Below are 25,544 nucleotides of genomic sequence, written 5' to 3' on the forward strand. Positions count from 1 at the left end.
TATAATATTGTATATATCAATTGTAATTAAGAAGTACAAAATAATTTTTAAAAAAAAGAACGAAAGAGGAGCTGCTTCCTGGGCAGGCCCACAGGCCCACAGGCCCACAGGCCCACAGGAACTCAGTCCACAGGCCTGCTCCGGGGTTTCTCCAGGGTTGAAGGGACAGTGCACTCACCGTCTCCCTTTGGCCCAGTATCCCATCAGTTTTGACAAATTTCCTCATGAAGCTCTTGTAAATCCCAAACTCAGGGACCAGATGGATTCAGAACATGAAATATGCTCCCATTTGTTCCCAAACTTGTTTTACCCAATGCTCATGATCCAAGCTCAGGAGCTGAGTAGACGTGGCTAGTGAGGGAGGTCTGGTCAATTTAATCCTCAGAAAACCCTCATTGTCCCTGCTTCCATCCCAAAGGTGGCTCCAGACCCCAGAGACCAACCCACACCAAGGGCCTAGAGAATACAAGTCCACCCTCTGCCCTTACCTCTCTCTGGGCAACGGCTTGGGCTCGGGGCGAAAGGCAGCCATGGAGGGAGGGGCTTGCTTGGAGGGGGATGAGGAGAAGTTCAGATCCAAGGAGCCCGCCTTTCTGTGCAGTGGCTCCATCCCCATCGCCCCTTGCATCTCACTCTCTATGGGGCAGGACCCTGCCCGGCCATGGATGGACAGTGAGGACACTTCGGGCCCCACTGCACCCTGGAGTGAGGTGTCCACTGCCACCGGGGGGTCGTGGGTGGGAGAGATGGATGGTGGGGAGCGAGACTTCTTCTTGGTGGATGCCCCGGCTAGAAGTTTCAGCAGACCTGTCTTCTTCTCTTTCTGGAGAGAAACACAAAATTGAAATCCAGTGCGTTAATGCTTCTAAATGCCTTTGTTGTTAGCGAGAGGGGGCGGAGTATAATCCTTTTGGAAACTTTAAACAATTTTGTAAAGCTGGTTAGTGGACAAAAGCAAAGCTAAGATTGAAAGCTTTTCCAACCCTTTTGTTTTCCTTCTTTTCCCCAAATCTGGCACAAACGCCCAGACAGACCCAGGAGGCCCTAGGCGTTGGCCAGAAGGTGCTATTCCCAGGAGAGGATGCTGCAGGGGCTGTTCCTGACAACATGCCCACTGGCCATCACAGGGTCATGTTCCCAGCTTTGCAACCTCATTTGTTGTGACAGAGGAACCAGCAGTCTATATAATTTGGTTTCTCCTCACCCAGTTTTTCTAAGTGGACTTCAGAGCACAGGGCAACCGTCTGTTCACTTTGCCCAACTCAGTAATGTTTCGAAATCCTTGAGAAAGACTTGCTTGGGCACACTTAAGAGAGCCTCAGAAATTTGGCCAGTAGGGGGCGTCGTGCAGCTGGCTTAGAAGTTGCCTCAGAACGTCCCTGTCCCCAAGAAGCCAGTGCTGCTGAGACTGCCACTAATGAAAATGCCGGCAGCTCAGTGAGTGTCTGGCTTCTCATGACAACTGTCTCCTAACCTGAGACCTTAAAGGGCAGTGCATTGGAGTTGGGAGGACACAGCATGGGTGCGAGGGGTAGCACCTGATGGTCCATGACCCTCTTGGCCCAGCTGACAGAGCCTCTAACCCTCAAGTCCTGGCCTTCACCACCTTCCTGGCTTCCTGCCAGCATGCTGCCCCATCCAGCTTTTTTCTGCCCACGTCTTATTCTCCCCACGGAAGGCCTAATTCACTTTTCGTCCTTCCCCCGCAGGCTCCCCTCTAGAATATGTGTTGGGGGCAGGAGCTGGGTTGTTTATCGCAGTATCCCCAGTGCCCAGAATGCTGCCTAGGATACAGCAGGCGCTAAATAATTGCTGGAAGAAGTGAGCTCAGCCAGAGTGCGAGCTCATGACTCTTTCAAGGATGTCCTTTTGCCTCATGAGCAGAGAACAGATTCGATCAACAAGCGCTTGTTTATGAGCCACTTCCGCGGGACAGAAAGCCCTGGCATCACAGCCGTGCCTCAGTGGGGTGTGCAGTGAGTTGAGAGAAGAGGGAGCCACTGGGCCACTTAGCATGTTTGCAGGGAAGTCCAGCCTTGGCTGTATGTTCGGAAAGGGCTAGGTAATTGAGATGGATAATTTTCTTGTCTCGGTTCTCCATGATTAAATATGACTGATCATATTCTTAATTTGATTTTGGCAAACAATGTTATCATGGCTGGAAAACTGTCCATGAAAATATTCTGCTAATGCCTTAAGCATCTGGTTATTACAAATTGCTGTGGAATTCAGTGTCCTAGCAATCACAGTGCTCACAGGATTCATGGCGGATGGATGTAGACAGTTCAGGCACTTGCCTGGTGGTCGTCTTGTTCTGTGTGATGCAAGTAAGAATCAGCTAAAAGGCCCTTTGAGGGCAGCTGAAAAAGACTCACTGGTCAATTTTAGGGGCCACATCATGGGAGAATAAGAGGTTTTAGAAGATGCAATTTAGGGTTGATCTGGGCTAAAAGTTTATGTTAAGAAAAGCTGGATTTTCTGAGGTTTCTCCTAGAACCAGGATGAAATTCAGGATTTTCACGGGGCCAGTGAGATGCAGACAATGATGGTCACTGCTTCCCTATACAACTCTCCTATCAGCATTCTGCTGTCTCTAGCTGTGGCTCAAATCTCCCCTCCAGAAGGTGGATCAACTTTCTATCCCAGTGACCCTTTGAAAGGCCGAGGTCTGGTCATTTTGGCCTTGGTGGAGACCCCAAACAATCTGAGCTGTAGGAACAAAATGCTCCCCAGGTCCTGCCGTAGGAGGGAGACACAGCTGCAGAGAACGGTATACTCATCCTCTGTCTTCTCCCCACATGGGTGATGGGGCACTGTAGCCCAGCTGGGATGCACTCTTCTTTGTGAAGCCCTCCTCAGCTCCCTATGCAGTTAAACACCAGGGCAGTCTACCACCCCCTCCCCCACCACAGCTCACAGAGCTGGGCTGACTAGGCCCAGCGGCACAGGAGTGGCCCCAGGCTGGCCATTTGAAAACCCGGCTCTGAAGCCCAGATCCATGGCTTCTGTTTGTCTTACAGAGTTGTTAAGATGACAAATATAAGACTGCTTTTTAAACTACTAATGCATCTCACAAATACTGATTTTGCTGTTTTCATAATGTGTTTGTCTATTTTTAAGTTTTTGCAAAACACGTAGGACCTGAACACAATTTTGTTAAATGAATAAAAGCTATTTCATTTCCATGATTTGGTGTCTCACCATTAACCCTTGCCTTGCCTTGGGAACCACACATGGGAGGACACAGGGGCCCTGGCTCTCCAACTTTGTGTACAAAGAACTAACCAAGGAGTTAGATAAAATGTAAATTTTGGGCCCTACCCTCAAAGATTCTGATTCAGCAGGTCTGAAATGGAGACAAAAAGAAGTGATTTTGATACAGAACTTAGCAAGCGATCAATAGTTATCTGTGCAACCTGATACATAATTTCAATAGTTATCTGTGCAACCTGATACATGATTTCAGAAGATTACAGACAGTAATGTAAAAACACACAGAAGGAACCAGCTTCGTGGGAAGGTGATAAAAGAAGGAAACTGCGGTTTATTGAGCACCTACTTAGTGCCCCAGCCCAGGGGACGTGCATGAGTTTTAAAGAAGGGCTTTAAAACTGCTACGCCGACCCTGATCTGCTGTCGGAGCTGATCAGCCAGCTCCCAGGCGAGGCTGCCTTCCCCAGCTGTGCTTTGAGTGGCAGGGGCTGATGCATGCGGAGGAGAGTAGCAGGCACGGCATCCACACCAGGCTACAGAAGACTGAGGGACAGGCAAGAACCGGGAACGGCAGGCAGATGACTAGGCCATCCCAGAAGTTCCAGCTCTCAAGATACACACCTAGATCTGAGAGCTTCCCTCAGTATATAAACAAAACATCACATTAGAGAATAAAAGCTTATGAGTTACTTCAAGACAAACCTACGTATGTTCATGCACTCGTGCTCGTTCACACACACACACACATATATACACACGCACCCTGAAATAAAAATCATATCCTATTTTGAAAGAATCATCTGGAAATCTAATATTCAAAAAGAGATATTTGAAGATGTTAATTTGTTACTGGAAAACTGTAAAACATTTTAAAAATGATAAATAATAGTTTTTCTGTTGAGATTAAGATAGGGACTTCCCTTGGGGCCTTAATTATTTTACAGAATATTTATAAAAAAATTTAGCAAAAGAAAAAAGACATTTAAAGCTTAAATTAAGAATGATTGCCAGTTAAAAGTCAATTGGAAATTATGGAAAATTGTCTCGGAAATTATAAAAAGCCAAAGGGAATTGAATTTGATTTAGAAAACGTGTTATTAAATTTTTCAGGAATACAGTTCATTTCATTAAAATAAAGTAAACCAGTAAATATGACCTATAAGTGCCACGTTTTTATCAGGTTGTCTCCTTCACTGACCCACACTAAAGGAGGTAGCCATGGCACCGTTTCTTTCAAACAGATTTACCTTAACTCCTTTTTGCTTAGGGCAATATTTAAAATCATTGATCAGGCATGAATTGAACAATGGGACAGACAGGCTGGGCAGCACACTGACACAAACCTGCTTTGCAAGGCTTAGCCTGGATAACCCAGGAAAACCTCAGCCTGCAGAATTCCAAACTGCGCAGGTGGATGGGTGTGGCTCTTCTCAGTCAGAAGGGTGGCTGAGAACTATTTACCTTTGAGAACAAAGGATCAAACACAATCACACATTTTCACTCTGCCACGTGCACCAAATGACATTTGGATGAGCTGAAACCTAGGAGATATTGGTCATGGTCATGTTCAGATCATGCGTCCACATCTGGGACCATCTGCAGACTGTCCAGGGAAAGCACAAAAACTCTCCTTCTGGGCTGTTAACATCTGGGACAGGGGCCAGAAGGCATAAGAGTGGACTAGGGGTAATATTTAGCTTTTGTCATTATGCACTTTTGTATTGTTTGATTTATGACAAATGTTTCTTTTTAATTTGAGAGGAAACATAAAGAAACAAGTTGCAACCTATTGCTTTGAGCATAATGGCGCTAGATGTGATGAACCAGAGAGAATTTTTGCTACTAATCAATTAAATTACTGACGAGGAGGTGGTGAGGAGGTGGTGTTCTAGGAGGGGCAACTGGGGTGGCCTTGAGAGCTGGGCTGATATGGAGGTAATGAAAGGGCATGGGCTGGTGGGTGATGTGGTCTAGATGAGGAATGAGAAGGTATGGAAAGAGCAAACCTGGCCAAAAGCTGTGCAGTACCTGGTGAGATGAAAAAGGCAGTGGAAAGCACACCTTGGTGGCCTCGAGGGCCACTGAGGAGCCTGCAGTCCACCTGGTAGACAGTGGAAGCGGAGCTGGGGGCCGAGGCAGTGAGATGGGAGGGGAGAAGGAGAGGGACTGTGAAGTGGCAGTGCTTCTGAGAAGCCCGAGTGGGAACTGTGGGGCCACAGACGGTGATGGTAACGAGGAGTTTAGAGGGAAGGTGATGACAGATCCTGCCACAAAAACTGGCTCCGTGCCTGTGTGGCATGGCGGACTCCTTTTTTGGTTTCTAGCCTCGACTTTGCGCCAAACCCTATGCTCATTCTCTTTAGTAAGCTGTTAAAGAACATCAATATTCTGGCTGACACAGTAGCCAGAACAATCAAGGACACGAAATGAGTTAGGAAGATGGTCAAATAATTCACAGATGCCACATGAACTTACAGGCAGTCAGGAAGCCATGGCGGGCAGCAGAGGCTATAGGAAGGCCGGTGCTTGAAGAGGGAGACTCTTGAATTCTCACACAGCTATCGGACTGACCAGCACTATGCACTCAGGAAGGAGCTGGTGAGGCTGAAACATGGGCAGAAGCCTGGGCCACCTGAATTTGGCATGATAAGTAATGCTGGGGACTTTCAGGAGCCTTTAGATATTCAAAATAAAAAAAACCAAGGGACATTGCGTCCTTATTTTTATTGAGTCTGGCCATACCTGTAAGCTTTTTGGCTGGAATTTTATGTTTGAACAGTTTCTTGTTGGAGATGCAGAAAGGGTAATTAAAAGCTACGCTCTGTTAAAATTTTGATGGGAAAAGGCGCATCTCTGGTTATGCCTGAAATCACAGTTCCTATAAGAGCAGAGATTGTTAGTATAACAATGTAAATATGCAATGCCTTTTCAGAAAGGGTAGAATAGAAGAGCTACAAAAGAGGAAGGAGTTAAGCTAATTAAGAGACAAAAATTGTGCATTTAGCAATTGACTATTTTAAACTTTAAAATGCATCTTCAAATAAACTGCACTCGGAAAAGACAGAAAATAAAGACGATTGATTCATGAAAATAATGAGGAAAGAAAGCAGTAGATAACCACATGCCAATCTGATTGGGCTTTCTCGGGCTTTTGTTTCTGACAGAGCTGCCTGATGCACGGGGCTGCTTTTCTTGCTCTTCCCGGGAATGAAACTATTAGCGGTGAAGCCTGTGTTTAGTGCCTGCCTGTGGCATTGTGCTGGGCCCTCTGAAAGAGGGAAGGCGGGAGCTGGAACTATTGTATCTTGGTCCTTCGAAGTGGAGCCATGGGTATTGTGATCACAGCACTTTGCCAGACTCAGAAATGGAGCAAAGAACACTCCAGAGCTGGGCCTCCTGGCAAGTGGTTTTGGGTGACCTGCCAAGTCCAACAGCAGAAAAAAGCTTCTGAAGCGGAGGATACTGTCACCCTGAGGAACTTTAAGATGTACAGCTGCATCAAGACAGCCTTAGAGATAGATGGAGCTGGGTGTCAATGTCATTTATTTGTTGATTCACCTTGAACAAGTTACTTAACTGCTTATAGATTCGGCTTCCTCATCTGTGAATTGGAATATGTACACAGGCACACAACTTATTATCCAGGGAAATATTTCTTGAGAACACAGCTAGATACTGTTCTAAGTCTCGTGCATACGTTAGCCTATTGCACTCTTAAAATAAACGCAGGGTAATTAACTAGTAAGTTGTACAATCTGGATTCGAACCCAGAACTCAATTCTAAACTTTAACTGCAACTCTACAGATTTGTTGTGAGAACTGAATAAGCAAGGCACACAATTCCAGTATGGCACTCAAGAAGTGGTAGATACCTCTATAAAGCACTGCTCACATTTCCTTTTGTTTGTCATTTCAGAGATGGGCACTGAGGTATCTACGTAGAATGACTGTAGAACTCTGACAGACATTGCGTGATGAAAAACAGTAAGTGGCCAGTCACATGTCACCCTGGTGACAGGGCCAGCACTTTACTTCTCTGGGCTGCTTCTTCAAGATGAGATCTTGACAGCGGCCCCTTAGTGCAACTGGGAGGACTAATAGTGATGACATGTAAGGTACCTAGCGAAGTGTCTGGCACATAGTAAGCTCTCAGCATGGGGTAGCTGTTAGGATTCTGAGTCATGGTGGAAAAGGCAGAGCTCCGCACCCACTCATCTGGCCCCAGTCAGCAGTCGTTACTTGTCAACACAGGCTGGGGTCTGAGGAAGTACAGCACGTCTCGTCATTCACTGTAAAGGAAGATGTAAATAGGACCAACATGCCAGCTACACATCTGTGAGCCTCTGGATGCTGCTTGTGCAGCAATAGGCTGAGAATATCTTCCACTGCCCTGAACCAGGTCAGTCTTAACCAGTTACCATCTCAGGAGCTCCAAACTTGAAGAAATGCATGGGTCTCTGGCCTAAGGCCAGGAACGTTGTAAGAAGCAAACCACGATAAACATGTTGTTTTTCCATGCTTCATTCAAACTTGTTTGCTGAGTGGAAAGTACCAGGTGCCCTTTCCAGCTCTCAGCAAACAGAGTGAATAAATATGGTGACAATAAGGTTGTGCCAGAACCTGCACTCAAAAAGGGACACGGTGGACCCACCTCATCTGGGCCCCTTGTCACCCCAACCGACATCTCCAGGGCATTTACGTGTTCCGCATTAAGATGTTCCCTCTCTGGGACTTCTTGACACCGTATTACGGTTTCTTTCGCTGCCTTTCTGAAAGCTGCTGCATTCTTTTTTCCAGCACGGCTCCTTTCTCCCAGACCTGGGTGCAAACTCCTAGACTCCCTGTCTCTCTTTTCTTTTGTTAATGTTCTCTTGCCTGAAGCTGCAACATGGGGTTGGCTCATAAATTCTCTCTTCTACGGTACAGGCATCTCTGCCCCAACGTCTTTAATGAGCTGTAGGTCTTTTAATCTGCAATTTATCCAGACATTCTTCTAAGCTCAAAACCACACAAATAAAACCATAAAAGACACCAGAAGCTCTGAGTTGGAGGACCAGCGAGCCCCTCTCTGCCCAGCCCTTGTTGGAGAGAGCCAGAGGTGATCATGTCTCCATGCTCCTGCTCCCAGGCGAGCGGCCGGGTGAGCCCAGGGGACCAAAGGGCAGAGCAGGAGGTGACTGAAGCCAAGGGGGGGCTGAGAATTTGAGTTCTAAGCACGATCTGCAGGCCAGAGCCCTGACACTGTGCCACTGTTTCTATCCTGCTCCTCCCTAGAGGGCAGAGCCTGAAGGCAGCCCCGGGCTGGTCAGGACTGTGTGGGCCACACCTGGATGGAGGCCCAGTTTTCTTAGGCTTGCAAATGATGGCAGCCCATGTTCAGCCTCTCCCCAACCTTTTCATTTAGCCACTCTTCCCACAGGCCCTACTTTCTTTTTTCCTTCTGTCAGGTAGGCAGTAATACCAGCATCCCCACACCTTTGTTTAATAGAAGAGGAAATAAAGCCAAGCAAATAAATGAGGAGAATGTTAACTATATAACTGGCATTTTGCATGCCATTTCTATTTTAACGTACCTGTCCTAGTTGGCTTGGGCTGCCACGACAAAGTACCACAGACTGAGTGGCTTAAACAACTAGAATTTATTTTCTCACAGGTCTGAAAACTCAAAGTCTGAGATTGGACTGCAAACACGCTCAGGTTCTTGGTGAGGGCTCTTTTCCTGGCTGTAGATGGCTGCCATCTCACTGTACCCTCACATGGCCTTTTCTCAATGCATGCGCAGGGGAACAAAGAGAGATCTTTCTCTCCCTCTTTTTATAAGGCCACTAATCCTATCATCATGAGGGTGCCACCCTCAGGATCTCATCGAATAAATAACTCCCAAAGGCTTCATCTCCAAATACCATCACTGGGGGTTAGAGCTCCGATGCATGAATTTGGGTGGGTGGGGGGATATAAACATTCAGTCTCTAACACTCTGCCCTTACCCTACTCCCCAAATTCATGTCCTTTTTGTATACAAACTCCATTGAATACTAAAGTCTGAGGAGAATCCTCTTGGTTCAAAGCCTCCCTTGCAAGCGCAGCACCCAGGCTGCAGAGAGAGGTCCTCTGGCCTATGGAAACGGAGGTGGTGGCTCTGATGATCTCTGAATTACCTTCGGGTCCTTCACCCATTTCCTTGAAGAACAGCTCATGTTTGCAGCCGAATAGCTTTATGGTCCAGTCCTGTAGAACCCAAGAATCTTACAACCACCCTTCATTCTCTGTCCTCTTTAGTTCCAACCGACAGTGTGTCTGCTGCTATAACCCATCTCTGTTACTGGCCTCTGCCGAGATGGATAGTTAAGTCCATGGGCCACACCTGTGATCCCTCTAGCAAATGGTTGTTCAGCTGCTCCCTTAGTGATCTCTTCAGAACACGGCTTCCGGTTTTTTGCAATATGGATAGGCTAAGAATTTGCCAAATGTCCAAGTTCTGGTTCCTTTTTGGTTAAAAGATCCTCTTTCAATTCAGTTCTTCCCTCTTGCATTTTACTATAAGGAGCCAGGAGGAACCAAGCCATTCCTTCAACGCTTTGCTTAGAAATTTCAGTTAAGTATCCAATTTTATTGCTCACAAGTTCCACCTCCCACAAAACACTAGAACGCAGTTCTTAAATTCTTTGCCACTTTATAATAAAGATTGTCTTCCTTCCCGTTTCCAGTAACACGTTCCTCATTTCCATCTGAGATCTCACCAGAATATTTTTTAACCTTCATATTTCTACGAGCATTCTGTTCATGATTATTTATTCTCTTAGAACATGAAAGCTTTCTTTTCGGCTTTCTTCTTTTCTTTCCAAGCCCTCAAAAGAATCACTTTTAATGTCCATGTATCAAGTATACAACTCAAAACTCTCCCAGCCTCTACCCACTGCCTGGTTCCAAAGCTGCATCCACATTTGTGGGTATTTGTAACAGCAGCACCCCACTTCTCAGTACCAGAATCTGCATGTCTGCTCAGGCATCCACAACCAAATACCATAGATTGGGCAGCTTCAACAACTGATGTTGATTTCCTCAGAGTTCTGAGAGCTGGAAGTCCAAGATCAGACAGCCAGTATGGTCAGGTTCCTGGCAGGACTCTCTCCCCAGCCTGCAGACAGCACCTTCTCCCATGTGCTCACAGGCCTTTCCTTGTGTGTGCATGTGGAGAGAGATTTCTCTTACTCTTCTTCTAAGGCCACTAATCCCATCGTGAGGTCTGACCCTTATGACTTCATCAAACCCTAATACGCCCCAAAGGTCCCATCTCATGTTGGGGGTTAAGCTTCAACTTATGAGTTTGGGGGAACATAAACATTCAGTCCAAAACAGTCTTCTACGTAACAGCTGTTTAAGGGACATAGTTACCTCATTTACAGGTGAGGAAATTTAAGTTTAGAGAGATGAAGTGGGTAGATCAGGCCTTGGACCCAGGTCTCTGGATGCTGAATCCCAAGATTCCTGTATCTACCATGCTACCCGCCATTCCCAGTGTAGTTGGTGAGTGAGTGGGCGAATGGTGGGTTTATTCTTCCTTCGTTATTGGCAACACTGAAGACTACTGGCTGGACTCTCCTGTCCCTCTGCCCCACACACCAGGGCCTGGCTAACGTTCTGAAAGCATTACTCAGTGTTTGCTGAGTCTCACCAGTCTTTACTTACTGCCCCTGAACACAAGCACACCTCCAAGGCTGAACTGGCTTGAATTATCCCATAGGTCCTCCATAGACCAAGCTCTACCTTCTCTGCAAATGTTCTTCTGCTAGCAGGAGGCCTCTCCTTCTCCAGAGACTGGAGGCATTGCTGGTACACATCATTCGCTGGTACTGTAGCCACGTTGGGCCATCCCCTTGTTCTGATGTGACGACAGACACCATCCCGTTTGCCTCCCATCTGGCCCAGTAACCATTAGAAGTTTGATGAGGGTTGTGGTGGTGACCAAGACTAGTAATCCACCTCTATCAGAGTAAAACTTATTGAGTGACAGATGCCAGGTGCCACCCTGAGGTTAATTCAGCCGTTCTGGGAGGGGGAACTGGGCCACTTCCCTTGAGACCCTTCATCAATCAGAGGAATGGAACACTGGCATTCCCAATTCTTCCCATCCTTCTCTTTCCTCCCAGACCCCTGGCCATCATGGCCTTCCTGAGGGCAGAACTGGGCTGCATGCACTCATGTCCCAGACCGAGCCAGGGCTGGCACTCCACAAAGGCACTGAGCAAGCAGGCCCAGAGACTGGTACGCTTGTCACAGTGCACATCCAACATCGGCATTGTGGTCCCTTGGTGCTGTCACTCCACAAAGGCCACAGCAGGGCAGCCCACTATCCACCATCAGCAGGTGCTAAGTGAAGGGGGGGATGAGCATGGCTTGGAAGACATGTGGTGGAGCCTTGCTGGGGTATGTGCTGGGCAATGACCTGCCACAGGGTGCCAGGATGCTCATTCTGAAGCTGAGAGAGAGAGACAAAGACTCTGGATAATAAAGCAAAAGAGAGGCGATGTAGCGCTATGCTGCAAAGCAAGAAGCAGACTGCCTGGGTTCTCACCCGGCTTCCATGACTTACCAGCCAAAATTTCTGTGTCTCAGTTTACTCATCTGTGAAATGGGGGTAACAATAATATCTAACACAGAGAGTTGTTGTGGGGATCAAAATAAGTAATAAGTTAGATGCCTGATGCCTAGGAAATGCCACATTTGTTTGCTGTCACCATCAGGATCATTGTCAATATGGTCACAGGCATTTGGCACCATGGAGATATTAGACATAGTGCCTGCTTTTTGCAGGAATACGTCTTGGTTTGAGCGATCCTTGGGTGTCACTCCACAATTGCTTTTTACTGTGTTGAAAATGAAAGGAGCACCTCTTAGCCAAAGGAAAGGCACCAGCATGTAGCCTTTCTTCTAAAACAATGATCTTCACAGGTAGCAAGGTTGAAGCCACTCTTCTCACAGGCAGCGATGACATATTTGGCCTTAGAGAACACATCACCCGTGTGGCACTGAGCTGCAGGGGGCTGTCAGCAAACCCAGAGCAGGAACAAGAATTCATGGAAGATCTGCTTCCCATGGCTCTGGTTTGAATGCAAAGGACCTCAGAGATCAGCAAGTCCATGGGTCTTAATCAGTGGTCCGTGGATGGTTTCGGGGGGTCTGTGAAATCCAGGGAATTGCAAAGCTGGGAGTAGGTGTGAATATATAGCCTTTAGCAAGTTCTTAAAACAGTCTACATCCCGTCCTTAAGAAATTGCTGGTTTCATTCAATTGATAAATGAGGAGGCAGAGGGGCATGTGAGGGGTGTGTGTGGATGCACAGCACTGACCAGTGCAGGCTCGAGTCTGGTAGAGGGTGCCCCCCACTCCAGGCTGCTCCTTCTCTGCCCATGACATCAACAGGAGCTGGAAAGCAAGACTCCTTGGGGATAACAGATAAAACAGAATTTATTTTGTCCTTAATTAAAAGATACTGAACCAGAGGGAGGAGTAACAAAGAAATGTTCTGACTGAACTCAAGGAAGGTGTGAGAGGTCACAGAGCTAAAAGGGGACCTTGGGTATTATTACAAATTGAGTTTTCCAAATATGGCCACAACACTGTCTCCTTACAAAGTGACTTTGGCACTCCCCTTATTAAGAGCCGTGTTCCCTCCCTGTGTGCCAGGCGAACTTGAGACAGCCTCCATTGACAGATCACAATGGAAATGTCGCTTGGGACTTTAAGGCTAGGTGATGAAGATGCCACGGACTCACCCTTAGAACTTAGCTACCATGCTGCGAGGAAGCCGAGGCCCGTCCATGTGCAGACCACGTGGAGGAGCCATGTGCTGGTGTTCCAACAAACAGTCCAACTGTGGTTCTAGCCAACCACCAGTGTCAACTGCTAAATGTATGCAAGCACACCTCCAGATGGCTCTGGCCTGGGCAGCGCACCATGCCCAGTCTTCATCCACTCAGCTGAGGTCCTGGACACGCTGGAGCAGAGACAGACTAACATCCATGCCCTACTCCAGGTCCTGACCCACAGAATCCAAGTATAATACGAGCATAACAAAGTGTTTGTTGTTTTAAGCCACTGAGTTTTGGGGTGACCCATTGGGAACCAAGAGTAAATGCAGCGGATTTCATTCTGACCTCTTGTGAGATTTCCCAGTCCCAGACCACGCCTGCACAGGAAGACTGCTGGCCCTGCCGTAGACATACACACACACACACACACACACACAGTATTTTTGGTAAACAAGTGTGAGATGGAAAAAATGAAAGCACATCCCAACAGATTTTGTTGGAGAAGTTTAGAGAAATATTAGAAATATGTACAATTGAAAGGCAATGCAGGCATTCAAATAATAGAAGAGAAGAACTCTGTGAGGAAAGATGCTGAGAACTAAACTTCAAAACATTCTTACTGGAAACACGAAGACTTCTAGATAACCTAATACAATCAAACCAAATATCAGGGTCATAAAAACCAATAAGATTAACATTTCACACCAATGAGGCATTCAGAAACTAGAAGGCCCATTATGATTTTGAGGGTTGCCTTAGGAGTGAAGATAGCTCTGCTGATCAGATCGAGCAGAATTAGGGTAGAAAGGTTCTCAGAGGACAGTCTTCAGAACACCCAGGGAATCTAAACTATGCAAGTTGGAATGAATCAAAGAGACAGGCTTTTTTACAGGAACTAAGAAACAAAAAAAGGTTGAAAAATATAAGCAAGAGCCACAGAGATGGCAGTGTGAAACTCAACAAGGCCATTACGGCATAAGAAAACATTGAAACTGCTTGCCCAAGATGCTGCCTCTGATCAAGCACCTCGTTTCCCTCTGGAAGACGCTGCCCAGTTGGCTCAGAGCCCTTGGTGGGCATTTTCATCACTGTATAAGACACTCAGGGCACCTTCTCCCCAGGGGTCTCTCTCAGCCTTGTAATTATTCAAGTAGCATTTCATGGCCAGGGTAGGAAGGTGAGAAGGCCAAGTATGCAATACCCTGCCAGCAGGGGGAGAGATTTTCTCTACATAGGCATGGAAAGATTCTTCCAGTACCACAGCCCAGGCCATGGCCGTGACCTCTGCCCCATGACCTCCGGCTCTGCTAAGGGAAAGGCAATATCTAAGTGGACCTCGGGGTGGAGGTGGTGTTAGTATGCAGGGACAGGTTGCCTTAGGAGTGAAGATAACTCTGCTGATCAGATCGAGCAGCATAAGAGAGCAGTTAGGAGATGCCGGGAAAAAGATCACCAGGGACCCCAGGTGCTCAGGGGCTTTTCAGACAGGCAAACTGGGGCCCACTCCAGGGCAGGCTCAGCAGTGAGCTGGGGCAGCCTGGGGCAGGTGGACGAGTCTTCCGGGCAGGTGGACGAGTCTCCCGGGCAGGTGGATGAGTCTCCTGGCAGCTGCAGGACTGGCCAAATCCCCGCCTCCCTCCACTGAGCCATACAGCCCTCCTCAATCCCTTCCCACGAGCCTCTCACACTCTTATGGCCGTTTGGAAACCCTTTCTCTCTGAAAGCTTGAGGAGCATGCCAGGAAGGCTTTATTCCTCTCTCCTCTGCTTTATGCTGTCACACATCACATGACTATGTTGTTCAGGCTATCTTTAACCTCTGCATTTGCTATTTTACCTCCTCAACAATGGACCATAGGGGCTTAGACTTTGTTGCATTTGTCCTGTATCCAGAGCCAAACACTACTGGTGCCCCAGAGCACTCCAAATTCTGAGTGTGCTGCCAACTTGCACTTGACAGGTGTCCAGGAGCCCAGTGTGCTCCCATGGCCAAAAGGAAGGCTCCAGCCCAGGCAGGGTCAAGTCTCAACTCCAAGTCCTCAGAGGAGCCTAGACACTGAATGAGGAGCAGACCAGGCCTCCAGGGGGCATCACATTCTTCTAAGAGAGAACCCGTCTTCCCCAGGCAAACTATCACATAGAGGAGGCAGAGTTAAATAGGTTTAATATTGTTAAATGAGGGGGGATTAGAATGCTGAAGTTTCAGTTCTTTACAATTTTTTCTGGACTCAGCACCCAAGAAGCTGTAGCAATATGTGAGCCTGTTCCCCAGCCACCTCAGCCCAGTGCCGTCATCTTTTCATTGAAGAAGGCCTCACTAACCCAGTAGGATTTGTAGCATAACATTAATTCCTTTAAAATTGTTTCAGAGGAGATCAGAACAAAAGGCAGAAGGGCAGAGATGAGAAACCAGAATGGTCTTGCTCCCTCTAGGGGGTCTGGGTTGTTCAATGGCTTTGCTCTATTAGGATAACTATGTCTTTGCTTTTGGATTTCCAACAGGCCTCTGCATTGTTTTCTCTAGAACAAACCAGTGCTACCACAAATTATTAGATTAAATGAAATGCATTCAGATGAGATCTCTGAAAAATCTGGCATCCTTCTGAAAGATTTCTGGATGGAACAAGAAGGATTAAATAGTTTATTGTTTACCCAGGTATGCCAAGCTCATGTACTTTCTGAATTTTTTTTAAAACAAAGCACATGGATAGAAACCATTTCATCCACCAGAAAAGCAGCAGCAGGTTGGTCAGTACATACAAAAGGGGCAGCATGCTTCATCAAAGGGATGCAGGATTTCCAAGGTTCAGTTATGAATCAAAGCTATTATTTCCATTAGCACACATGGTGGTCTGACAGCATGCCAAGCACTGACAGGCAGCCCTGAAAGCTCCGTAGGATGATTTGGGTTTTCTTCCTGTATTTGCGTGCTTAAGACAGACAGACTGCTTCCAGGAAATGTGAGATGCACACGCAGCCTGGGGACCACCTCAGAGACGTAGGCTCGGGAGGCCAGCTGATCGGGTCCTCTCCTGATATTGCCCTGCTAGGCATAGCTGGGACCCTGGCCAGCAGCACTTCCCTGAATAAGGGCCTTGATTTGGGCTTTCATCCATGTCCAATCTTACGTTGGCCACTGCTCTTAAATTTCTTTAAGGAACCATCATCATGAGGTCATGTGTGATTGTTATCATCACATAAACATGATTAGAAAAGGATGGACATCTGAAAGAAACTGTGGTGTCAAAATCCAAACTAACTCAGTTCTGCAGGCCCACCTAGTTTGTAGGCCCACTCTGCTCTTCCATGAATTACTAATCCATCCATGGAGGAAGATGGCACAGTCCCAGACCACATTACATGGCTGACTGGCCACATAGCTCTGACCTTCTGGAGAACTGTCAGGCATCTACTTTACCTGTGGTCAAATAGTCTTAGCAAAGGAGAATGTAAGAAAAGTTTAACAAGAAATATTCCCTGCAAAGGGGCAGGATAAGTAATCCATGGGTTATAGGTTAGTTTATCTTCTATGACTTAATTCTTGGTACCATTTTCAACTGGGGATGCGGAAGCTAAGGTGATAGGGAGTCAATGGAAAAGGAAGACCCTTTGATCCCCTCCTGGCATAATGTTTTCCCTCTTGGACCCTTTGGAATTGGGTGGGGCCATCATCTCTTTCTGAGCAATGGATTGTGGGAAAACTTGTGAGCAAATGTGATGCATGTTACTTCTGGCTGAAACATTTAACTGCTCATGGGGAACTTTTGAGGGGTCTCCTTCCCTCTGCCATAGCAGCCAGCAATGGTAGTGGTGGCAGATCCATCAGCCTGAGTCATGGGATGAGGAGATCTGGATTAGTGACTTAAGCTAAATGGAAAAACAAACAGACAAACAAAAAACAAACAAAAACAGGTTTGCATGAAAAATAAACTACTGTTTTGGATGTTCATGTTTTCAGTTTGTTCCTTCAGTAGAGCATAGCCTAGTGTGGTAGATACAAAGACAGTCTGTATGATGAACAGTCAGATCAGAAAGGTAAGTAGCAAAGTAGAATAAGATCAAAGTAGATGTACTGTTTCTGAAATAGATATGCACATCATGCTCAGTCTGTCTTCAGGTTCTAAACTGTATATTTTCCCCCAAATACACTAAATTCTTAAAAAAAATAAACGGTTGTCTTAACTTTCTTTTTATAACTTTGGTAAGTTTTGACACATATCTATACCTGTGACACATCATCACAATTGGGACAGCATGATTCCCATGACACCTAAATGTTTGCTCCTGCCCCTCTGGAGTTCTTTGCTTGCTTCTCCCTGGCCCCGTGAAACCACTGGTCTACTTTCTGTCACTATAGATTAGTCTGCATTTTCTAAAATTTTATATAAATGAAATAATCCAATACATATTCTTTTGTCTTTCTTTAATGATTTTGTGCTTCATCTGTATCATTGTATGATCAGTACATCTCATTTATTTTTATTGCTGAGTAGAATTCCATTTTATGGCTGTACTATAGTTTGTTCATCCATTCTTTATTAGTTCATTGACATTCAGGTTGTTTCCAGTTTGGAGTTGGTACGAATAAAGCTGGTGTGAACACTCATGTAGGAGTCTTTGTATAGGCATGTGCTTCCATTTCTCCTGGGGAAATATCTAGGAGTGGAATGGCTAGCTCATAGGTGGTATGGTTAACTTCTTTAAATACTGCTGAACTCTTTTTCAAAGTAGTTGTACCAACCTACATTTCTACTATCAGTGAATGAGTTCTCTGTCTAATCCTTTAAATACTTAACCTCGCTCTCCCTCTATACACACACACACACACACACACACACACACATACACACACACACACACACATTCCTACACATATCAGGAGTAAGTTTTTATGTAAAAATAAGCACAAGTCTTGTAGAGAACATTCTAGCCATGTCTTCATTATTAAAAAAATCTTTCTTGTCTCTGTGGTCAAGTCAGTTATCTTTTTGTTATCTCCCTTTCCCATCTTTAACAATAATGTAATTATGTTTGTTATTCATACCTGATTCCAGAATGAAGAGCCCATCCTGCTCCATGGCACTTTCATCTCTTCCTGAGACTCTCACATGCCTCCCACCATTGATCTTTCTATGAGGGTAAATATTTCTCTAGTTCGAAACCACCAAAGGCTCTGCACTGCACTTCCTTTCGAATCTAGACTCCACACGGTGGCCCATCAGTTCTCCCTGGATGGCCTGCTGACCTCTGTTACCCACCTTTTACCTCTTTGTTCTTTTTTGCTAGCCAGTCTGGTCTTCCTGGCCTTCTTTAAATGTCCAAGCTTAGTCTTCTCAGGGTCCTTACTCTTGCTGTTCCCCGTGTCTGGAACACACGTTTTCTCCTTGCATTGCTGCCTCTTTTCTTTATTGAGGTCTCTGTCAAAAACACCACACCCCTCCTCTGTTGTCCTGCTTAATTTCAGCTCAAAGCACCCAGGAAGAGATTTGTAAATTCTTTGTTTACATGCTTCTCTGCTCTCCATCCTAATGTCAGCTCCAGAAGGGCAGGGACCTTACTCGTCTTATTCACTCCTGGGTCTCAACGCTTATAAACATGCTTGAGACACAGTGTCACCAAACAGTTCTTGAGTAAATAAATGTCTCAGGTGCTGGGAGCCCCATGGAACAAGAACTGTTCCATGTTCTGCATTTGTTTAATCTAGACTTAAAAGTCTTTAGCTAAAGACTTCAGCACCCCCGTATCAGTAACCAACAGTTCTATCAGGTAGAAATCATTAAAAACATATTTGAACTCAACACCATCAACCAACTAGAGCTAATTGACATCTACAGACTATTTCATCCAACAACAGCAGAATACACATCCTTTTCAAGCTTACATCCACCAAGAGAAATCAAGTTCTGGGCCATAAAACACACATTTAAAATAAAAACTGTACAATGTTGCTCTTAGACCAACGAAATGAAACAAAAAATTGATAAATGGAAGATAACTAGGAAATCTCCAAATACTTAAAGATTAAACAACACACTTTTAAATAACACATGATCAAAGAAAAAAATCTCAAGAGAAATTAAAAAACATAAAATATTACTTATCAAAAGTTGTAGGATGCAGAGAAAGCAGTATTCAGAGGGAAATCTATAGCACTGAATGCATGTATCGGAAAAAAATAAAGATCTAAATCAATAGTTTAAGCTGCTACCTTGAGAAAGCAGGAAAAGAAGAACAAATTAAATTCGAGTGAAGCAGAAAAAGAAAAAGAAAGAAAAACGAGAGCAGCAGTCAATGAATTGAAAACAGGAAATCAGTAGAGAAAATCAATGAAACCAAAAGCTGGTTCTTTGAAAAGACCAATAAAATTGATAAGCCTCTAGCTAAGCCAACTAAGAAAAAAAGACAGAAGACACAAGTTACTAATATCAGAAATGAAAGAGGGGATATCACTACACATCCTACGGATATTAAAAGATAACAAAGGAATATTATGAATAAATTTATGCTCATAAATTTGATAAGCTAGATGAAATGGACCAATTCTTAAAAGATGCAAGCTGCCAAAACTTACACAAAAACAATCTGAATAGGCCTCTACTAAAGAAGTTGAATCGACAATTAATAACCTTCTAATACAGAAAGCACCAGCCCCAATGGGTTCACTAGTGAATTCTACTGAACATTTAAAGAAGAATTATGCCGATTCTCTACAATCTCTTTCAGAAGACAGAAGCAAAGGGAATATTTCCTAACTCGTTCTATGAGGCCATTATCCTAACACCAAAACCACATGAAAAAATTACAATAAAACTACAGACCAGTATCTTTCATGTTCATAGATGCCAAAATCCTCATAAAATATTAGTAAATAGAATATAAAAATGTTTTAAAAAATTATATACCATGACCGAGTAGGATCTATCCCAGTTATGCAAGAGTCATTCAACATTTAAAAACCTATTAATGTAACCCATCACACCAACAGGATAAGAAGAAAAACCAAGCATATCAATAAAAGCAGAAAAAACTGACAAAATCCAACACCCATCATGATGAATCTCAGCAAACTAGAAGCAGAGGGTAATTTTCTCAACCTGAGAAATAGATTTTCAAAAAAATCTACAGCTAACATTATACTTAATGGTGAGAAACTAGGAGCTTTTCTGCTAAGATCAGAAACAAGGCAAGGATGTATCTCTCACCACTCTTCAACATTATACTGGAAGTCCTAGCTGATGCAAAAAAACACGAAAAGAAAAGAAAAGGTATACAGATTGGGAATGAAGTAATAAAACTGTCTTTATTCATTGATGACATGAGTGTCTACATAGGAAATTTGAAAGAACTGACACACACATATGCACAAACCCTCCCCAAACTAATATACATTATAACAAGTTTGCAGGATCCAAGTTAATATAAAAATGTTAATTACTTTCCTATGTACCAGCAGTGAATAACTGAAATTTGAAATTAAACACAATGCCATTTACAGTACACTCCCAAAATGAAATACTTAGATATAAATCTAACAAAATATGTATAAGGTCTATATGAGGAAAACTTCAAAATTCTGATGAATGAAATCAAAGAAGAACAAAATGAATGGAGAGATATTTCATGTCCATTGATATGAAAACTCACTATTGTTGAGATGTTAGTTCTTTCCAACTTGATATGTAAATTTAACACAATTCTAATCAATATTCCAGCAAGCAATTTTGTATTGATAAACTGATTCTAACATTTATATGAAGAGGCAAAAGACCCCGAATAGCCAACACGATACTTGAAGAACAAAGTTGCAGGATTGACATTACCTGACTTCAATACTTAGTATAAGGCTACAATAAGCAAGATGAATGGTACTGAGAAAAGGACAGACAAATAGATCAGTGGAACAGAAGAGAGAGCCCCAAAACAGACTTACACAAAATAGTCAACTGATGTTTGACAAAGTAGCAAAGGCAATACAATGGAGAAAATATAGTCTTTTCAATAGATAGTGCTGGAACAACTGAACATGCACATACCAAAAAGGAAAGAAAAAGAAAGAATGCAACACGGACCTTGTACTCTTCGAAAAATTTATTGAAAAGGGATCATAGTCCTAAATGAAATGTAAAATGCCGAACCATAAAACTTCTAGAAGAGAACATAGGACAAAATCTAGACGACCTTTGGTTCGGCAATGACTTTTTAGATGCAATACCAAACCCATGATTTATGAAAGAAATAGTTGATAAGTCAGACTTTATTAAAATTAAAAACTTCTGCTCTGCAAAAGACAGTGTGAAAAGAATGAGAAGACAAGCCACAGACTGGGAGAAAATATTTGCAAGAGGCAAATGTTATACAGGACTATTACCCAAAATATACAGAGAACTCTTAAACTCAACAATAAGAAAACAAATAACCCAATTAAAAAGAGGGTGAATACATGAACAACTCGCTAAAGAAGATACAGAGAGATAACTAAGTATATGAAAAGGTGCTCAACATTATATACCATTAAGGAATTGCAAATTAAAGCAATGAGATGTCACTACATACTTCTTAGAATGTCTCAATTCTCCACATGCTACAAAAACAAAATCAAAAACAAAAACAAAAAAACCCAACAACCCTATAAAAAGCAATTGCTGATGAGAATGAGTGACGGACTCACTTATTGCTGTTCAGGGTGCACAATGGAACAGTTACTTTCAAAGAGGTATAATCCAGCAATCACACTCCTTAGTATTTATTTACCCGAAAGAGCTGAAGACTTAAGTCCACACAAAACCTGCACACAATGTTTATAGCAGCTTTATTTGCAATTGCCAAAATTTAGAAGCAACCAAGAATCTTTCAGTAGGTGAATGGATAAATATACAATGGTACATCTATATAATGGAGTATTATTCAATGATAAAAAGAAATGAGCTATCAAGCCATGAAAAGACGTGGAGGAATATTAAATGTATTTTACTAAGTGAAAGAAACCAGTCTGAAAAGGTCACATGGTATATAATCCCAACTATATAATATTCTGAAAAAGGCAAAACTATGGAGAAAAAGATTACCCTTGCCATGGGATGGGGGGAAGATGGGTGAATAGGCAGAACACAGGATTTTTAGGGTAGCGAATATACTCTGTATTAAACTATAATGATGGATATATATCGTTATATGTTTGTCCAAACACATACAGTGTACACTATCAAGAATGAACCCTAATGTAAATGATGGACTTCGGGCAATTATGGTGTGTCAATGGGTGTTCATCAGTTGTAACAAATATATGATGCTCGAGTGGGAGGAAACGCCAACAGTGCGGGAGGCCACGTGTGTGTAGGGGCAGGCAAGTTTGAAAAGTCTTGGTGCCTTCTGCTCATTTTGCTGAGAACCTAAAATTGCTCTAAAAATAGTCTCTTAAAAAAGCCTTTGGAGGATGACATAATAGCAGAAGGGCTATTTTTAGAAGAGGAAACGGACTGAGGTGGCGGAACCGCACAAGTGGACCAACTCCGTGGGATGTGCATTTATGGATGTAAATGCACATATGTGTGAGTGCATGTGCATGCGTGTGTATGCATGTGCATGCTTTCACACATGTACATGCACGCATGTGTGTATATTTGTGTGTATTTATATGTATTTATGTGTATAGACTCTGTAGATTGTGACTCAACGAGAGGATGAGTTTTTCAGCAATAGGTCAGTCCAGCATAGAATAGGCTCCTTCACTAAAGAGTGAGTTCCCTGTCCCTAGAGGAATTTTAGCATAACCTGAACGATCCCTCTTCAGGAATTTTGCAGACAGGGCTGCTGGCCTGGTTAGGGCTGGTGGGTCCATTCAGCTTAGATGACATCCAAATCCCCTTCTAGTGCTAAACTGTGACTCTGGGGCTCTCATGTGTGAGGGTCTCTTAGTGACCTTTTGCCAGGAGTACTTTACACACAGGTGCCTTTTCCTGAGAGAAGACTCTGTGAGCATTTACTTCCTGCCTTATATATGTTCACCTCTGGCTCTGGGAATCCTGAAAGTCCAGTTCAGGGAATTAGAGAGCTCTGATGGAGAAAGTGACCCCAACTCAGGAACCTCAAGCTATATATGGTGAGAAGTGGACAACCTCCCTGCATCTTTCCAGCACTGCTTTGGCATCCTTCTAACAACCTTTGTAGTGGCCCAACAGAAATATCCGAAGCCGTGTCAAGTTGTTTAGAGAGCTCGAACGCCATGGAAACCAATGATAACACCCTCCCTTTCTGTAAGCCCTGGAAAATTTGTGACTTCTTTCTCACTGTTTCTGAAGTACTGATTTATTACTAAGTTGCACAATAATGAGAAATTTAAAGTGATTTACATCCCCCACAGGAAGCATTTTACTTCACCTGTAACTTCACATAATGAGTTTAAACCTTAGTCCCCAAGTCGCCTCGACGATGACTCTGTGTACAGCTACACATGAGAAATAGCCGATAACAGTATATTCATTTTGAAATCTTAGAAAACAAAACCAGCATTGGCAACATCTCTCATACTTTTATTTAAGTAATACTGCCTTTGAGAATTATTAGCAATATTTCACCTAATCAGTTCATAGTTTTCTATGGATATCAACCTGTTTGGTTAATTTCAGGTGTTAACGTGGCTGGGCTATGGTGGCCAGCTGTTAGGTCAAATGCTAGTGTAGATGTTGCCATGAAAGTATTTGTGGATATGCTTAACATCTACAATCATCTGACTTTAAGGAGATTACCCTCTATAATGCAGGGGTTCCTTATCTCCTTCTCTATTTGGTTGAAGGCTTGAAGAGCAAAACTGAGGTTTCCTTGGAAAGAAGAAATTCTGCCTCAAGACTGCAGCATCAACTTCTGCCTCAGTTTTCAGCCTGCTGGCCTGCCCCTCATATTCTGGATTCCAGACTACGATGTCAACTCTTTCCTGAGTCTCCAGTCCAACAGATCTCAGACGTACCAGCCCCCACCAACACATGAGCCAATTCCTCTGGTTCTATTTCTCTGGAGAGATCTTGGTGCCAAGAGTGTTTCTAGAGGAACAGAACCTTAAACGTGAGTTTTCTCAATTGGTTTTGTGTTTTCTGAAATTGGCTCTCTAAGCTGATTAGATTTAAAGGCCCTATGACTATTTTCAGTGGTAAAGAGAGCAGTGATCTTCCTTCGGATGGTGTGACAATAGAGATATACAAACTAACACCATTGGATACATCTCATTGAACATCTTTCTTTTTTTTCACGCCTACAGCACCTGGTCTTCCTAGGTGGTCTCCCATCCAAGTACTAATCAGGCCCGATCCTGCTTAGCGTTCGAGATCAGACGGGATTGGGCGTGTTCAGGGTAGCATGGCCGTAGACTCATCAAACATTTTTAAGAGGCAAAGTTCTGGATAACCATATATATGACATTTTAGGAAATTTCTGTCAAACTTGTGAGTATAATAAGATGAGCTGATGGCTTTCAACTGCACTGGAAAAATGCTGAGCTCAGGATTTCAAATTCCCAGCTCAAGTGACACATAAGCGACCTGAAAGTTTTTACATCTGTCCTGAAAGAAACTTACCTCCTGTGACCCTAGAGCTGAGATTTCTGAAAATTCAACCCAGAGTTTCATCCTACGAGTGGCCAAATTACCATGCAGACTGAACGCCCAACCACACAGAATGTCTATTATTAAAGTGAGGGCATCGATTGGGAAGGACTGGGATCCTGAAAATTGGAATGGCGACGAACGGTTAGATTCTGATGAAGCTTGAGACACTGAACCCCAAGTCTTCTGTGCCAGTAGAAGCAGCCCCTGCAACCTGAAGAGGCTGTCCTACTTTCCCTGAGGAACCCATTCTGCCCCTGCCGAAGCAGCTACCCTGCAAGACAATGCCGACATCCTCAGGACCCACCTCCACCACAGCCCTCTGCTTCTAGACCTATAATTAGGCTCAAGCCTGAGTGGGCCCCAAAGGGTGAGGTAAAAGTATGGCCCATGAAGAAGTGCGTTATACTGCAACAGAACCACATGACGTTTCCAATTTATATAAAAATAAATTTTGGGAATATGTGTGGGAATGGATATTAAGGGTATAGGATAATGGTGAAAGAAATATAATTAGAGCAAGTTGAATTTATTGATTTTAGCCAACTAAACAGATTCTGGATTTAATGTTATGGCCCAAGAGACTAGAAAGGGCTCTAACAGTTTATTTGGTTGGTTGGCTGGAACATGGACCAAAGGGCCCATATAGTAAATTAGGCTGAAATGCCAAACCTGCCTTGGTATACTGTGGAGAAAGGCATCCAAATCCTTAGGAAGACTGGAATGTTAGAGTGGATTTATCATGTAAGACCTGCTCACCTGCCCGGGGATGGGCCGGACACACCTTCCACCGCTACTGTGAGAAATATATTTATGAAAAGAGCTTCAGCATCCTTGAAGAGGTCTGTGATCACTCTTCTATGTAGACCAGACCTTACAGCAAGAACTGCAGCACTGAAATTGGGAAACCTGAATGTAATGGGAGT

The 25,544-nt window shown here is 44.0% G+C and overlaps 1 protein-coding gene and 1 pseudogene across 7 annotated transcripts in view; both read right to left on the reverse strand.

The window, feature by feature from the left end:
- The window catches only part of SH3RF3 (SH3 domain containing ring finger 3), a 355,405-nt gene that overhangs the window by 12,616 nt on the left and 317,245 nt on the right, over positions 1–25,544 (reverse strand). For all 7 annotated transcript variants that reach the window (XR_003046998.1, XM_015591254.2, XM_015591255.2 and 4 more), the window contains one exon: positions 489–823. Coding sequence is in view for 6 of the 7 variants with exons in the window: in XM_015591254.2 (XP_015446740.1) it covers positions 489–823 (335 nt within the window). In the remaining variant the exon portion in view is untranslated. The remainder of the gene's footprint in view (positions 1–488; positions 824–25,544) is intronic.
- LOC112481713 lies at positions 24,267–24,385 on the reverse strand (annotated as a pseudogene).

This window comes from Pteropus alecto, unplaced genomic scaffold (genome assembly GCF_000325575.1).
Source record: "Pteropus alecto unplaced genomic scaffold, ASM32557v1 scaffold55, whole genome shotgun sequence".
Classification (NCBI taxonomy): Eukaryota; Metazoa; Chordata; class Mammalia; order Chiroptera; family Pteropodidae; genus Pteropus; species Pteropus alecto.